Source organism: Lactuca sativa, chromosome 8, assembly GCF_002870075.4.
Source record: "Lactuca sativa cultivar Salinas chromosome 8, Lsat_Salinas_v11, whole genome shotgun sequence".
In the NCBI taxonomy this organism is placed as follows: domain Eukaryota; kingdom Viridiplantae; phylum Streptophyta; class Magnoliopsida; order Asterales; family Asteraceae; genus Lactuca; species Lactuca sativa.
The window spans coordinates 12,553,474-12,566,671 of record NC_056630.2 but is presented as its reverse complement, the minus strand read 5'-3'; the positions used below and the strand labels follow the sequence as shown (position 1 = coordinate 12,566,671).

The window sequence follows — 13,198 nt, the reverse complement described above, 5'->3', positions numbered from 1 at the left end:
AAGAAAGAAAAAGAGAAAGAGAGAGAGAGAGAGAGAGAGAGAGAGAGATAAATAGAGAATAGGATGTGGGGTACGATGAATGTAGGTTGAGTGGGTCCGTTCATTATTTTTTAATTATTTAAATATTCCAACTTTTCATATGTACAAATTTTCACATGCCACTGAAGCTTCGATTAAAGCTATATATATATATATATATATATATATATATATATATATATATATATATATATATATATAGAGAGAGAGAGAGAGAGAGAGAGAGAGAGATTGGCCTGCAATTGAAGCTTCGTCACAGGAACCACTAAAACGAGGATAGGGAGTCGAGGTGTAGAACGGAGAAGATGGGGGGTCGATTGCGTTGTGAGATATGGAGAACAAATACGCCGGCTGTGAGATAGAAACGATGATAGAGTTATGCTGTGAAATGAAACAAATGTAATGACGTAAAATGACACTTTCTTACATAGTAAGAAATTAATTCCATCATCTATTTTAAGAAATGTGTTTTACTAGTAAGAAATGAAAAAAATTCATTTAGGATTCCAATTTCATCATACAAAGTTGAACCAAACACTGAAATGTGTTGGACTTTGATCATTTTCCTTCGAATTTCATTCTATTCTAGCAAACCAAATGCACCCTAAAAATACGAAACAATCATTTAAATCACAAAAATAATTTCAAAACACCTATGCAAGTTGAAATCTTTTTAAACTTCAAACACATGGACAAAGTTGTAGTTTAGTCTATTACTCATTAGGGTTAGGAACTTATTTATTGACCCGGCTTGACCCATGCTTTAAACCTCTTAATTGATAAAAGTTTATCTTAAGGTTGGTGATTATAAATATTGAGTCGTCCACCTAAACCTTAAAACAGGTTCAAGTGATGAGGTAATCACATGGGAATTGTTCTGGTTCAACATACCCATATAACTATTAAACCCACTTCTACCAACTCTCTTAACTTCGTACATAAAAACATGCACACAAACTGAACCAGATCATCGATCAAACAGTACTGAAACACTATGGCAGATCAAGAAACCACAGAAAACCCTACTGCCACACGAATCAAACAATCAATTTCAGTTCCTTTTCTCTGGGAAGAAAAGCCAGGAACACCAAAACCAGGATGGAAACGCGTTAATCCCATCATGCAACTGCCTGTTAAACTGATTGCTTCAATTCCGTTTACATGGGAAGAAAAACCAGGAACACCACTACTTACTCCTTTTTCCAACACCAAGATTATTATGCCTTCTTCTTCACCACGTCTGCACCACCACAGTAGAAACAACCCGTTCTGCGATTCGGATTCGGATCTTGAACATCAGGAACTTCATGTTTCAGAACCTGAGCTGGGAATCATTTACTCATCACCAAAACACCATAAAAACAATCCGTTTTGCGATTCTTCTGATGACGAGCTTGAAGAAACTGAAGAATTTGAGCATGGTGAAATGGCAGAATCGAAATCCGATAACAGTGGCTACCTTCAAGCTCCTTCATCGCCAGCTTGGGAAACCGAGAGTATGGCAAGCAGCTGTGCGACTGGTACAACAACGCTAGCTGGATCATCGTTCTTGGAATGCATGTTTCCGCTTTTGACCCCGAAAGCTGGTTTCCTTGAAACCGTTGGTGGTTCAGTAAATAGGGCTCCACCAACGAATTCTTGTACTCAGATCGTTAGCTATGCCGCAGAGAGTAAGCCATTGACACTTGGTGAGCTGATTATGATGAGCCGAAGAAGAACTTATCTCCAGAAAGTTGTCGAATCACATCAAAGCAATCATTCAACGGTAATTATATATCCTCGTTGTAAGCATGTTGAATGATCATTGTTATCAATCATTTATTTTGATGGTATTAATATTATTACTTGCAGGAATTGATGATGAGAAATGGATTTGGATGTTGCATTGATGTTGGAGGACTGCAGAAATTGAAGAGGCAGCTGCAGCTAAAACTGATATAGGACTTCCATTGAATCACTTTGTTGATGTATGTTCGTATTTTGGGTTTTTTTTTTTTTCTTAAATGTTTCGTAATTTCAGAGTATATGTGTGATGTTGTGAAGATGTTCATACATCTGTGGTTCCGTAATGCAAGTTAAAACAATTTGGCCCTTAATCATACAATTATACTATTTAAGTATTAATTAAGTCATGCATGCTATAACACTACGTACAATATTAAGATATTGCTCCAAAATAATTATGGTTCACACGTTTAGAGTAGGAAACAACATGAAAGTTGGATCAAAGAAAAAAGAACCTTCTCGTAAACAATGATTAAATTGGCGAAAACATCCGTAATTGATCATGTGTTAGAAATAAACTGAACTTGCAAAATCACTTTTTGAGACCTTTTCCCTAACAAATTAATATTTTCCCCAACAAATTAATTTTGTTATGTATAACTACAATAACTACCAGCTACATCTAACTTAATTAGTGGAGGGAGTGGTGAAAGATGGGTTGCGGGATGTCATAGCTAGGTAAAACCATTATAACCCTTCTTCTGGTACGCAAGAATTTGAAGTTAATGTGACTTTCTTAAAATGCTCAACGTCCTTCAAAGTTTCTTCGTTGGTTTGTTGTAATTTATGCTTGTATACTTGTACCAGAGTGTTTGGGTTAAGAGGATTACGTTTTCACATGCTTAGGAGTGTAAGGGTTGGAGAAAGAAAATAGAAATATTGATATGACAATGTAGGTTGGGAGGGATGAGAGGGATGAACTCTCTCGAGTCTCCACCAAAAGAAGTAAGAGCATCTCCAATATAAGATCAATGAAAATGTGGAATTTTATTATGAATTTCAAAACTAACTTTTTACCATCGTGATAATGTACATATATATGAACTAAATGTTTTTTTTTTTTTTTTTTTTTAATTTTTAATTTGTCTTTAGTACAAGTAACCACCCTCTTTAATTATAATCAATGATATTTCATTTTACTCATTAATTATCATTAATTTTAAATTTTTGTCATCTATTAACTATCTTTTTTAATAAATATTAAATAGTGTTGAATTTTTAAGGGCTTTTGACTTAAAAGTCATTAAGTTTGTCAAATTTTGTTGGTTTTGTCATCATTTTTTGTTAGTTAATGTCCAAAAGTTTTTTTCATTCTTGCTGCCTATAATAGTAGGTGTCTAGGGATAAAAACCGACAAAATTTAACAAACTTAAGGACTTTAATGTCAAATTTGAAAAACATACTTAGGATAAAAACATATAAGATTTATAAACTTGAGGGTTTTTTTTGCAAATTTGAAAAACATACTTAGGGTAAAAACATCAAAGATTTGTAAAAAGGACAAAAATGAAAAAAAAAACTTGGCAAATTTTGGACATTAACGAACAAAAAATCGTTACAAGGATAAAACCAACAAGACCTGACAAACTTAAGGACTTTTATGTCAAAAGCCCAATTTTTAATTATAACATAATATTTCATATTAAGTTCTTAAGTATCATATACTATTTTTGGTACTTTTATATCTATATACGTTAGAATTTATCATTCTTCGTATTTTCAGATATAAAAACTTGAAAACCTTTAATTTAATTATCAAAATTTTTGTTATATACTTTATTATTTTTATTAAATGTTTTTGTCGTGTAATATTTCATTTTTAAAAACTAGTGTTTTTTAAAAAATGACAAATTTAGATGAGAATATTTTGTAATACATTTTATAAAAATGATGATATATTAGTTAATTATAAAAAAAAAAGAACTTTTTAAAATAGTCGATGATTGGAAAATGTTTAAGTCAATATGTTTTTGTTTGGTAAAATTAGTGAAAAACTGATATAACAAAACAAAAAACTATGTTTGAAGTCGATAATTGTGGATGCTTTAAAAATATTACTAAAACTAGATTAGCAATTCCATATCGTTTGAAAATGAATGTTTATCTAAAATATTGATATTATTATACGATCTCATACCAATGAAATCATAATTAGGTGAGAGTCTACATGTTGCATTTTGTATCTTGCGGAATTGGTTTAAGAAACATTTGTGATCATTGTAAGGACAAATAATAGGTGTCAATTAGGTTGAGGAAGTGGGCTCGGCAAGGGCTCTGTAGATGCTGAAATACATCGGTAAACACTGCCCCATCTACTTGGTATGTCGAACTAAACAACTTACAACCCAACTCAATAGTTACTTGTAGAGCCTCTATACTTTCTTTTATTCATTTTCTTCTTCTTCTCTCACACTCCCTCTTTTCTCATGTCTTCTTCTCCCAACTTAGAAAATTGTAGCCCTTCCTCTAGCAGTTGAGGTGGAGCCCTACATGTCCGAGACCACTCCCTAGCCCTAGGTGGCACGAGCTCATTGGATTAGCTATTGGTGTATATTGGCAAATAATAAACCGGGTTAATAGACTCAAAATTTATTTTGATTAAAAGGGGTATTTATTTTGTTATAAACTTATAATATACATATAGACACGGTTAATCTTAAACTAAAAGTATTTTTTTCATGTGCAAATGTCCACTCTTTTGTTTTTGTATTTTTTAATTAAGATTTTACTATTTCCAGTAAAATTACACATATTAAAATAAAATTAATCTGAAAGTGATTTAGTTGAAAAAAAAATCACAGATCCAAAATAAAGATATCGTCAATAAATGCTGATTTATTTACCTTTATAGCGGTAGTAAATGTTTTGACATATTTGTCAAAGTCAAAAGAAACTAGCGTTTCAAATGGGCCCACAGTTTGAAAAAGTGTTCGTGGCGCTAAATAACCACCGATGTATACATACGTCCACCCTGTATCTATCCATGCTTCCATATACAGAAATCTCACCATTAATTGCAACATTTAGGGTTTCTTTCTCCTAAGAATTCTCCAGAAAACCTTGTTTCACATGCTCTTCGGCGTTGTTCTCCATTCTCATTTCTCAAGGAGTGCTTGGAATAACTTTGGCGCCAGAAAATAATGGATGAAGTACAGGAGATGATGGAAGCTTTAGCTATAAACGAATCATTGTTCTATGAGTATGTTGATCTTAAATACGAGTTCGATGCATGTCAGTTCTTTGATTTTTCTGTAGATGAAACGGATTACGATGTACAAGAAGCAGAACGCTGGTTTAGATATGCTCGTGAATATCCACCTGCTCGTAAGCACCTCAATTTCATGATTACTTCCTTATTTATCTTTCTGTTGGATCGTATTGCTACGTTTTTGCTCTGTGATTACTGATACTTATAACGAATCAAAACATGCATAAATTTTATGAATTAATCACTCTCTATCGTGCATGTTTGCTGTTTGATTTTGCTGATCGTAGTTAGTATATATATATATGTTATTAGTTCATTGTAAGGAGATGTTTTGTTTGTATTGGAGCTAAAGGCTGACGATTGATTGAATTTGGACTATATTGATTCGATTATTTGAACCATCAAGTTTCATTATGATCTTGAACTTTGAGCTATAATATATTTGGAGTAAACTGATTTGAACTTGTGTTTATATTGCAATGATTTGAGCTGCAACATGAATTGTCCCTCATCCCTTCCATTAAAGTCTACATATCATTTCTGAAAGTGAAACTAGTACTTTTCAAACTGAGATAAGCATTTCTATTTTTCGCGCCGAATTTTTAATTTTTGTAGATTTAATATTGTTATCGATTATTGCTCGAAAAGTAAAGAAATCGATATCGAATTTGGACATAATTAATGTAAAAACCTAAGGACGGATTCATATTTTCTTAATAAAAGTATTTGTTTTCATGATTATATATCTATTTGTTTATTGTCCTTTTCATCAACATAACTTCAGATTAATTTTCTCATATAATTCTTAGAAAACTTTTGTAATGTTTAGCTTACATGATTAAGATCAAGTTGACTGAAGTAACAACAAGTTTTCCTGCGAATGTTCACTCAACAAACACACCAAAACCAGAAGCTGATGAATCTATTAGTGCTTCCATACTTACTCCTTCAGATTGGAGAATGCCATCTCCAGAAGAGAAAACTGAAGGTATGGATTAGGATTTAGGATGAGTTTTTGTAGACATTTTTCCTTTCCATATTCTACTAAGTCAACTATTATTCCAGTTGATTCAGGTCTAAAATATCATAATTTGTTTGCTGATGATGATCATACTGTGAAAGCTAAACCGAAGTCTGCAAGCAAATTATGTAAACAAAGTAGAACATTCATGAAACCTACTGCTAGCCATTTAGCCAAGCAGATTAACTCGGTAGATATACAAACTCATAGTGGATGTGAAGTGGAAGACACCAAAAGACAGAAGTTAGAGATTGGGTTCTTGCGTAAGGTGGACTTGCTTGGACTTATAACTTATAAATATATCTATTATTTCAGAAACTTTTGTTTCTATATATTATGAATATAATCATGCATAGAAACATATGTATAATAATTCCTTTTTGTCTTGCAAGTAGGTTGCACAACTGAAGCACCGGACCCCATTTTCACACAAGATGACTGCAAAGGTAATGTACTTAGGGCCTTTTTTTACCTTGTTTTTTTTCCTCTAGTAAGTTTTGTATGGATATTTTTTTTTTCTAAATGTCTTTGACCCTTAAGTTAACGTGGGGAACAAAAAAGAAAAAATAGCAATTTTGTTACAAGTTACCATCTTGATATATGAAGCTAGGTTTTTTTTGGCTTAATCCATTAAGTTCCAGATCAAGTCAAAAAGACATAGTGGGGTGTAGTTGTCCAGATTAATTGTTTAATGAACTCATTAAGCTAATAAAGTCAAACATTGTATACATAATAACATAAAGACTGTTTCTTTTTTGAACCGAATGAACTAAATAAATGACTATTTTACCTTTGTGTGTAAAAGTGATATTGAACAAGAAATGATTGTTTATGTAAAGAATTGTGCATATTGTTGGCGTTGACAGGCTTCACGGTTAGAGGCCAGCTCAAACTCTCGATCTAAAACCACCATCCCTAGAAAACCTAAATTGATGACAGAAGAAAGAGCTCGAAGGCGTAGGTAATTAATTGATTGTTAGTAATTTTTCTTTTTTACTAATAATCTAACAATTGCTAATTCCGGTTTATATTATCTTTTTACTAGGTTTAGGTCCCAGAGTGAACCTGAAGCGAATATTTATACTTTTAAAGCACTACCATTGAATAGAAAAGTGGGTATTCAATCACTTAGCATGCTTGTATTTGTTTTGAAAATGAATTTTAAGCATGTGTGTCACATTTATCTTTTGGCAGATACTTGAGTCACCTTCATTGCCCATTCGTAAGAAGAGCATTCTTCATAATGTACGCTTTTAAGATCAACATACTCATAGAACGATGATTACATTATGATACATTATATACACTAACACCTTCTTCATTTTCAGGTAGCTAACACACACAACTCTGTTCCCTCAAATACCGAGTGAAGATATGGCCTTGAAAAGGTCGATCGAATTCCTTTTTACCAATGAATATTTATACCATTTTCATTACCAAATCATTTGAATACACAGATGGATGAATAGAGGTTTTTGAGAGTCAGAATATATATATATATATATATATATAATTTTCTTTTTAGATAGACACCCACCCATTAATCGATCAATCAGTGTAGTGTTATAACTGACATGTGAAACTGAAAAGATGTATGTTATCAAAATTGACTATTAATAAGGTAATTTCAAACAAATCCTAGACACATCACATCACATGATTGCACATATATTACAGAAAGACAAACCCCCTATACAATCAATATATGTACATATCAATTAATCCTTGGTTCCTAAGTTAGCCGCCAACATATACCGCCTACCCTACTACAGCTACCAAACTCTCAATGAACGGGTGCAACAAAAACAGAAAACCATTTTACGTACAAACAAACATGTCATAACACTCTGTCTCGTTGTTGTTCAGTCATTTTGCTATGTGTTTCAATCACAGACGTTTTCTCCTGCAGCACCAAAAAAAACACTTGAACAAACAGGAATTCCCAAAACCAACATCTAATATATAGGCCTTTAGGTGATCTTATTTTTTTTGTTTCCTGTTTCCTGTATATAATTAATAAGCAAATATTCCTCCTTGTCCACATTTGAATTTTTTGTCCATCTAAAATGTTTTCATAGTATAGGGGCCTTGTATGTAAAAATAAATCCAAAGTGTGGACACAATGAATAGTTAGAGAGAGAGAGAGAGAGAGAGAGACCTCAGGTAGTGGGAGGGTGTCTTGAGGAAACCAATGCATCAAAACTCCCAAGTGCATCACGGCAGGTATCAATTTGAAAAGTACAGGGGTTGTCACCAGACTCAGAGCAGTGGTTCCAAGAAGAAGAAGGTACATCTTTCCCTAAAAGGACAAAAAAAAAATAAGTATTTAGCACATACATCTAGGCAAACATCAGATCACCAAAAAGTCATATCCATAATTATTAATTAATTCCAACCTCAACCAGATGTAGATTAGAGGCACGACTCAATAGAACAAAAGCAAACTCTCCAATTTGAGCAAGCATAATTCCAACCTACAAAAAAAGAATCATGTTCAAACAACCAACCGAACAAATTGATTTGGTTTGTTCAAAATCAACTTACAAGAAATGATGTCTTAACACTATATCCAAAGGCCTTTGTAATGACTGCAGAAACTGTAGTCTTAACAACTATAACCAGAATAACAGATGCTAGTAATATATCCACATGTGTCCACAAGAACTGTACATGTATAAGCATCCCAATGCTAGATAGAAATAGAGCTGCAAATAAGTTTCGAATTGGCTCCACCTACAACAAGTATTATGTATTATGTGTATGTGTGTGTCATTACTCATTATTATAACTTCTATATGTTCCAACAAATTGAATGGATAGATTACCTGATCTAAAGTATGCTGTGCAAAATCAGTTGTGGAAATCATAACACCAGCCACAAAAGACCCCAGCTCAAGACTTAGCCCTAATTTATCGCTACACTGAAAAAGATTAAAATACATTTGTTTTAATAATGACATAATTTTTTTTTTTAAAAAAAAAGCATTCATTGGTAATACGACAAGATCATTTCATTTAACCTACCCAAGCGGATAATAAGCAAAAAGCAACTGCGGCTAGCTGGTAGAGTTCATTTGTCTGAATCATAAAAATAAATAAAGGGAATTAAAAAAAATCTTTAGTTGACTTAAAAATAAAAATGAAAATAGGAATAACAACTCACTTGAGAAGACAGTTGCACCATCAGCTTCAGAAACCGTGGCATGAATGACCATGTTAAAAGTGATGCACCAAACAGATATGTTGACAAAGTCATCAGCCTGAGGTAAAAAGTGAAATGTTTCTTACTGCAAACACCATTAACAATAATAATTAAATAAATAAAAAGTCAAAATGGAAGACTTACACTTTTCCCATTGAAGCCATCCCCTGCAAAACCCCACTGTTGCCACCCAAAACTGGCAGTAAGGCAAATAGTAAGCCAACAGCACAATCCTGGAATATATCAAACAAGATTTAAAAAATAAAAAATAAAAAATGTAACACACTATTTCTTTGTTTCTGACTATGTAAAATAATTACCTGAAAAATGAGTGTCCCTATAGTGACTTGACCATGAAGAGCATTATTACTGTTTTTCTCAACCAAAAATTTCACCACCTGTATAAAAGGAAAGTAAATAAAATAATCTCACTGTAACAAACTAGAAGTTATAAAGACTAGGAAAAAAAAAAATTTAGGTGACTAACCACAGCAGTTGATGACATTGACAGGAAGCAACCAACAAAAACACCCTCTGACAGCCCTGCTCCACATAACTGTAACCCATCATTAAATTAAGAAAATAAATATTCACTCAATTAACATATATCTGTTTATTGTAAATAGAAAGTTGAAAAGTACCACAGCCAATGTTCCACACAAAAACATAAGAATAAGTATTTGAAGTAATCCTCCAAGAACAGCTACAGGGCCCACAGCTTTTAGCTGCATTAAGAACAAAAAAGGACAGATTTACAACATGATGAAAGAACGGAAAGTTTCAACAAACTATTAAATGAAGCATCTGGAAAGAATAAGAAAAAACCTTTTGCATAGAAAACTCGAGTCCTAGAGCAAATAAAAGAAACACCACACCAAACTGTGCAAATGTCTCAACCTGTGATCATTTATGTAAAAGATTATTAAATCTTGAAAATTGAAATTATTAATGTAAGTATAAAAATTACATATTCTGTAATATCAGAGTCACAACATACCTGAACCATCTCGCTTACAAATTTCAACCCACCAGGACCAATCAGGGAGCCTGCAAGAAGATACCCGACAATAACCTAGCAAAAAAAAATTAAGTTTAAAGAACTTTTAATATAAACTACAAATATTTATAAAGCTTAGAACCAATAAATACAAACCGGTTGTCCCAAGCAAGAACAGATAATTCCACCAATAGCAGCAGAAACAATGATCACCACCAAATCTGAAATCAGTCTATAGACATGGAACATGAAAAACACAGAGTTAATTTACTATAAAAATTATGAATTTCAAGCATAGGTGATAGGATCACCAGCTTTTCATCAAAAAATACCTGAAACTCTAGTGAATCATGTAAAAATGAATATCTGAAACAAACAAAAGATCTGACCTTACATCTACTTGAAGTATTGGATATTTAGATTTCTTGTTTGATATTACAAACACATTGTCCTGCAAATATATTCAAAGCATATATAAGAATGTGCCAAAAAGTACCACAACAACATCAATTTAAGAAGATCATGTTTTACAGTCAGACACCTGTTTGTCTATCAGTGTCTGTGTGCCATCATCTTCACTATCAAGAAAAAGAATGTTTATAATCCAATTCAGTAGGAATCATTGACAAATGACATTCAGATACACAGTAGGCATGTTAAGATACTTACGTTGTCTCTTGAGTGTCATTTTTGTTAGTCTTCTCATGTGTGATTTTAGCTACAGTCTCAAGTACAGCCTGCAAAAGGTCATGTGAAGAATGTCATTTGTTGTACTACTATCTTTGAGCTTTTTCCAGAAAAATTTCTTACTTCTTGATCAGTCACGCTGTTATTGAAGCTGCTTCTAGTGGAACCTGATATTGTATGAAGTAAATGGTGTGAGATACAAACTAGACAACAGAAAACATTTTAATCTAACAGACTCGTTATCAACTGTAAGTATTGTAACCAGATCTTTACAGATGCATTTCGGAGGTAGTAGGTTTAACACAAAGGTTGAATTGTAACAAAATTTCTGAATATAAGGAACACTTAATTGGCCATGATGTTGGTAATAAAGTTGTGAAGATTGGAAAGCATTGGGTGTATTACAAGAGAGTCATAACATTTGAAGAACTGAATCAACTTGTTAGACTTCAAATACTCATCTTGTTAACATGGAGTACCAAAATAAAAGAGGAGATCAAGCAATAGAAGAGATCCGAGAAACTCATTTACCATCTGTGGACTCATTCTCTGAGAATTCCTTCTCTAAGACGCGATCAAAAATCTTTGCGATGCTAGCCTCGCCGGAATCCGGCGCCGACGAATTAACTAAAGTTCCGTAAAATCTTTCCCTAGTCTCCTGATCAGATCTCGCGGATACTAAGATCCTTCCGCAAAACGCGATGATTATCAATACGGATAAAACACAAGGAAATCGGCCATCCCGTTTTGCGAAAACCCTCGCCATTGAAGCGGATTTCAGAGGAAATCAACAAGATTCATGTAAAAAGAGAAACTCAATCCCTAGTCACGATTAACATATGAAAATTCAAAGTCAAAAAGATTCCAGAAGGAAGAGAATCGTTTACGTAAAATGATGGCGAAAGAAATGGGGTTCGTTGCGATGATGATATAAAAATCGGCGATTGAACGATTTATTCAGGCGGGATGGATCGTTGCATAAACTATCCCACTACTGTCCGTTTGTTACATAATCTATCCCTATATTTAAGAAACTACAGATAGTACCCTGTTGTGGTCCACACAACTTTGGGGAGATATTGGAATTTGATCAAAACTCCGAGGATCGATTATGTAATTTACCCTGTTTCGAAGTTCTACATTTATATCCATCGGGACGTAAGCTTTTATACGAAGAGTTTGCGGAAAACACAAATAAAGTATTTGCAGACAACATTAATTGGATTGATAAGAGAATTTTAAGTGGCAACTCGTGATTGGATAGAAAACAAAAGCATGTAATGATGAGTATGATGGTCCAAATAAAAACGGGTGTCATAAATTAACCACGAAAATATCGTACTTCTCAATACTACTTGTTTTGTGAATTCGCAAATATGAAGACATGTATTATAATTTGTATACTACATGTTATTACAAAAGTGGTTTAATATTATTTTTTTACTATAACTTTTATATTATTTATCTCATGTCAATATCCTACTGTGATGACTCTTCCAAGAATCTTCGACTAACAACATACAATGATGCAAACGTTGATTTGATTCATTAGGACTTACCTTTGCCAATAAAAGGATATAAAATTTTAATAAATGCATTTAAGAAAAATTACGTTGCATAGTCACATATACTTAGTAAGTTGATATAATGGTGATTGGAGACCAAGATAATTAAGAGAAAGGCAAGTACACCCTTGATAAACTAATTTTAATATCTTTGGCATCTTGTGTTTTTAGGCTTTGTTTGGTTATAATAAGTTGTTTTGAGTTTTTGAATTTCATTAATTATTAAAGTAATTAGCAGATAAATTACCAAAATAATACGATTTTTTTATGAGAGAGTTTTATGAAGTGGGAGAAAAACCCAAATTAGGTTAAAATTAGAGGCGATCATGCGATTTTATTTTATCATTTGGGAATTATTTTTATTATAGTTTGTCTGAGTTTTTTTTCATCCATATTTATCTCTTCAACTTGTTAAACTGTACACATTCAGTCCTTATGACCGGTTACTCCAAATTAGCCGGGAAAATAACTTAATAGAAATATATTTTCCATTTTATACACATTTAGTCCTTAATATTTTTGTACATATTTAATCCTTAATATTCTTTTGTTCCAAAATAAGTCATTTTTGTTTTTGTACTCATTCAGTACTTATGAATGATTTCTTTAGGTTTTTTTCACCACATCTTACGTGGGACAATCATTGATGAAGTGTGTGGGGCTGTTGATGTTTATGTGTAACGTCTTATTTTCA

General features: G+C 32.7%; 3 protein-coding genes across 3 annotated transcripts; 2 read left to right on the top strand and 1 right to left on the bottom strand.

Annotated features, from left to right (window-relative positions):
* Positions 1-1,014: 1,014 nt before the first annotated feature.
* On the top strand, positions 1,015-2,143 carry LOC111904071 (uncharacterized). The gene is made up of 2 exons (XM_023899848.3): positions 1,015-1,804; positions 1,891-2,143. The coding sequence occupies exons 1-2, from the start codon at positions 1,034-1,036 to the stop codon at positions 1,978-1,980; spliced, it is 861 nt and encodes a 286-aa protein (XP_023755616.1). The 5' UTR covers positions 1,015-1,033; the 3' UTR covers positions 1,981-2,143.
* A 2,821-nt stretch (positions 2,144-4,964) lies between these two features.
* On the top strand, positions 4,965-6,623 carry LOC111904070 (uncharacterized). Its single transcript, XM_052766304.1, has 5 exons — positions 4,965-5,148; positions 5,862-6,020; positions 6,107-6,321; positions 6,449-6,499; positions 6,594-6,623. The coding sequence occupies exons 1-5, from the start codon at positions 4,965-4,967 to the stop codon at positions 6,621-6,623; spliced, it is 639 nt and encodes a 212-aa protein (XP_052622264.1).
* A 1,026-nt stretch (positions 6,624-7,649) lies between these two features.
* On the bottom strand, positions 7,650-11,958 carry LOC111904028 (K(+) efflux antiporter 5). The gene is made up of 19 exons (XM_023899806.3): positions 11,471-11,958; positions 11,063-11,106; positions 10,922-10,989; positions 10,794-10,830; positions 10,642-10,703; positions 10,409-10,484; positions 10,253-10,327; positions 10,081-10,152; positions 9,897-9,980; positions 9,743-9,811; positions 9,576-9,653; positions 9,400-9,488; positions 9,217-9,313; positions 9,078-9,131; positions 8,879-8,974; positions 8,598-8,786; positions 8,450-8,527; positions 8,212-8,352; positions 7,650-7,956 (listed from the first exon to the last, which is right to left on the bottom strand). The coding sequence occupies exons 1-19, from the start codon at positions 11,703-11,705 to the stop codon at positions 7,891-7,893; spliced, it is 1,710 nt and encodes a 569-aa protein (XP_023755574.1). The 5' UTR covers positions 11,706-11,958; the 3' UTR covers positions 7,650-7,890.
* Between the last annotated feature and the right edge of the window lie 1,240 nt (positions 11,959-13,198).